A 4,349-nucleotide genomic window follows, 5' to 3' on the forward strand; every position below is an offset into this window, starting at 1 on the left:
TGTGCAAATTCTGACCATAAGAGCACTGACCATAGTTCCATCCCTTTGTCTTCCACTGCCCCCAAGACACCAGTGTCTCGATCCTGTGGCTAAGAAGCCTAGTCCTGGAGGATGGGCATGAACATTGCTGTTGCCTATGCTGACTGCTGGGTTAAAAAGGACAGTATATTGAGAACTTGCCCCAAATCCATACCATTTGTCCCATTGAATACAAAGAGAAAAGAAACCGCAAAGGGTACACAGCAAAAGTGTCTCAGAAGAATTGTGCTGTGTCACTGTGTAGACTCCAGTTCCTGGGTGAAGAGAAGTAGTGAAGGACTCAGTCAGGTAGATATGTTCAAGGAGAGTATTTGTCATGGATTTTTGAACCAAGGTCTGAAAACAAGTATCCCTGTGCCACTTCTTTCTTAAGGATGAGATTCCCTCAAGTCAAAAGAGTCTGGAGGCTGAATTTCAGGGCTGGGGATCATAATGTCCCTAATGAATAGGAAGAAACCTCATGGATGGTGGCAGCAACATCATTGGAACAGGGTCACTCAGGTTTTGGGAGTACCCCATTGCTCCCCTCTGGATCTTTCCTTTCCACAGCCCTCTCAGACGGCCCATGTCTGGGACCTCCCTTGGTGGGAATTTCCCATATATAGCTGGCTCATTCTGGAGTCTGCTTGAAGAATCCAGGTTAATAGGGGCTCCCCAGAACTGAGGATGGGGGCATCGACAAACACTAAAGAGCTCAGGGTGCCAGGAAAGATAGGCTTTATTTTTACATGTTGATAAGGCTTTGGGAAGCAGAGTTTTTTTGTAGCATTCAGGTATTGATGTAGGAAAGAGCCAAGGCCAAGAGGTCTGAAGTTTTTAGCAAAAAGAGGAATTCTTTAAGTACACATCTAGGCATCTTAGTTCAGGAGGAGAATGAAAACAAGGTGCGAGTGAGGAATGTCGTCAACTCCAGGCTCAGCCTTGGCTATGGATGAACCAAAGCTCATCAAAAGCTGCAGCCCCCAAATCCATGGCAACAACTGGAACACCCAGAGGACTCCCTCTCCCAACAGTTGGAAGGCTGAAGTGGGCCTAGACAGACATCCGGAAACCGATGAGACCCCAGAGAGCAGCAGTTTCTGAAGCCAGTGGTACAGCAACTGTGGACAGAGCAGGAGGGGACAGGTGGGGGGCAGGGAGCTGGGCAGGGGGCCAGGGCCTGTGGGGCCTGAGGGGCCTGAGCGAGGCACTTCGGTGGACACTTGGGAAGACACTTGGCAGGGAGCTGACATTTCTGCTGGGTTTGCTGGCTGGACATCTTGGGAAAAGTTCAGTTACTCTGAAAAGCAATGCAAAGGTTTTGAAAGTTCAGTGACTATAAACTTAATTTGCATCAGTATTTTTCTCCAGATTCTGAAGTTCTATAACTGATTCTATGACTCCTGGATCCATATCTTTATAGCAGAGAAGCCCCACTTTCCAGGCATAGGAAAAATCAGGCCAGGGGTCAGTAACTTCTACTGACCTGATTCTCCCAAGACTCTTGACTTCTGAGGCAGCAACTTGGGTAGTTTCCAAAGTATTACCTTGTTTTTATAATATATTCTAATTTATGCATTCTAGAAACCACGTGGTTAGCCTGAGTCCATGGTTATACCACATGTCTTCTTCACCTCCTATTTTTTTTTAATCTTTCTTACATCATGGGCTTGGCCTTCAGTTCTACTTTTCAGCCCTATGTGTGTCTCTTGTCCTAAAAACTAGCTTCCCCCACCCCGACCCCAATCTCAATTAACACTCATCCCTTCCGGGATTGCTGCTTCTGAGCCATCTAATGATTTCTGTGAGCCTGATCTTCCTGAAATTACCAGTTAGTTCCCATTCTCTCCAGCCTAGAGTGGCTTATCCCATTTAGCTATGGTGTGGCAATTCCAGCCATTCCCAAACTGCCATCCGATGAGTAAAGACACTTACCTTGCCTCCCAATGTCAGGCAAGCAATGGATAGGTCAGGGGAAGTGAGGAGACAGTATGGTCTGAGGCCTTTTATACACATCCTGCACTCAACTCAAGAGAATGAGCCATGATAATATGAAAGCTCTTCCCAACCAGGTGGTTATGATGGCAACTTCCCACATTCCTGTGGCTATGTCATTCTACCACTTTATCACTCTGGATCACTACTGGATCCTCATGAGTATTTTTCCAGAACATCCCTTCCCTCTATAAAACTTAGAAGTATTTCCATAAAGATAAGAAGATCATGATTTACAAGGGCATTTACAATGGCCACCGTTGGGAATTGAACTTAGTGTTTCTGCAGGAATCTAATGCAAGCTTTAGATGAAAATCTAAGGCCACTATTGTTGGATCAATCTAGGACAGAGATGGGAGTTTTTGTAGATTCTATTATCAGTTTGAAGCCAATAATCTTAGCACCCCTGGGTCACTACTGAGGGCTTAGTGTATCTGATTCAGATCCCAGGGTGCATAAGGCATCAACCAACAATGTAGCATCATAGAAAGGCCCAGTTGGAAAGGATTTCAGTCTTGTACCTACAATACACACATAGATGAGGAACTGAGCACCAGAGAGGGCACAGGAGATGTTCAAAGTTGTGCAGTGTCTGAACTGGGAGCCAGACACCCCTGCCTTTGACCTCAGTCCCTTCTTTTGAACCTGCTTGGTCATTTCCACTAGAATCTACCACCTCTCTGCCCACCAGATCCTTCTTCTTCATGCCACTCCCCACTCATTTGCTTTCTTTAGTTTATTATTTTAACCACTCTGTCACCAATATAATAAATGTTCTTGGTCCTTTGACTTATTAATGCACTTGACTGACAAAACACCAACCCTGGCTAAAACCTTCATGTTATGCCTAGCTGCTATAAAAACAAAAACAAAAACAAAACAGACTCTTTGGCAGGTTGGCATCATCATAAGATCATGACCATCCACTCATGCTGGGCCCCAAACACTGCTTGGTGATTCTATATACTTCTCTGTGTTCACTCCACACACACACATCATGCCTTTTCTCCTCTATGAACCTCAAAAATACTCACTGTTACCTCTAAACAGATGATACTGCCTCTACTCCAAGGGTCAGACAGTAGCTGTCAAATGTGAGGCACTTCAGCTTCCCACTATTGGGTCTTCAATACTACTTATGCCTATAGCCATCCTTTATGATCTCCTTGTTAGAAGAGATATGGCCTCTTTTCCTTTCTAAATACTGTCCCTGCTACTTTGCTCTGGGTCCTTGTGTGTTCAGACTCAGTCATATTAGTTTTTCCTGTGAAATGTTGTCATGATGCCCTATACTCCTATAACACCATTCTTGTATTTATTTTTCAGTATCACTCATCCTGGATAGAATGAAATCTCCATGTTCCTCAGCGCTGGCACAGTGCCTGACATATTGTAAGTGCTCAACAAATATTTGTTGAATGCCAAACTATGGAGAGAGACTAAATGTCCATCGACTGATGAATGGATAAAGAAGATGTGGTATTGGGGTGCCTGGCTGGCTCAGTCAATTGAGTGTCCAACTCTTGAATTTGGCACAAGTCATGATCTCATGATTTGTGGGATTGAACCCTGAGTCAGGCTCTGTGCTGACCATGTACAGCCTGCTTGGCATTCTCTCTCCCTCTCTCTCTGTCCCTCCCCTAATCATGCTCTTTGTATCTCTCAAAATAAATAAATAAACTTTTTTTTTAAAAAAAGATGTGATGTCAACAGCATATAAAAAGAATTATTCACCATGATCAAGTAGGATTCATTCCTGGGATGCAGTGCTAGTTCAACATTCACAAATCAATCAATGTGATACATCCCATTAATAAAAGAAAAGATAAGAACCATATGATCCTGTCAATCGATGCAGAAAAGACCTTTGACAAAATTCAGCACCCTTTCTTAAAACCCCTTGAGAAAGTCAGGATAGAAGGAACATACTTAAACATCATAAAAGCCATTTATGAAAAGCCCACAGGTAACATCATCCTCAATGGGGAAAAACTGAGAGCTTTTTTCCTGAGATCAGGAACACGACAGGGATGCCCACTCTCACCGCTGTTGTTTACCATGGTGTTGGAAGTTCTAGCATCAGCAATCAGACAACAAAAGGAAATCAAATGCATCAAAATTGGCAAAGATGAAGTCAAGCTTTCACTTTTTGCAGATGACATGATACTATACATGGAAAATACGGTAGACTCCACCAAAAGTCTGCTAGAACTGATACATGAATTCAGCAAAGTTGCAGGATACAAAATCAATGTATAGAAATCAGTTGCACTCTTATACACTAACAATGAAGCAACAGAAAGACAAATAAAGAAACTGATCCCATTCACAATTGC

The 4,349-nt window shown here is 43.4% G+C and overlaps 1 protein-coding gene across 1 annotated transcript; it reads right to left on the reverse strand.

Annotated features, from left to right (window-relative positions):
• Positions 1 to 739: 739 nt before the first annotated feature.
• LCE7A (late cornified envelope 7A) lies at positions 740 to 1,331 on the reverse strand. Its single transcript, XM_049614482.1, has one exon. The coding sequence runs from the start codon at positions 1,295 to 1,297 to the stop codon at positions 986 to 988; it is 312 nt and encodes a 103-aa protein (XP_049470439.1). The 5' UTR covers positions 1,298 to 1,331; the 3' UTR covers positions 740 to 985.
• Positions 1,332 to 4,349: the final 3,018 nt, after the last annotated feature.

Source organism: Panthera uncia (genome assembly GCF_023721935.1).
Source record: "Panthera uncia isolate 11264 chromosome C1 unlocalized genomic scaffold, Puncia_PCG_1.0 HiC_scaffold_3, whole genome shotgun sequence".
NCBI classification, from domain to species: Eukaryota; Metazoa; Chordata; class Mammalia; order Carnivora; family Felidae; genus Panthera; species Panthera uncia.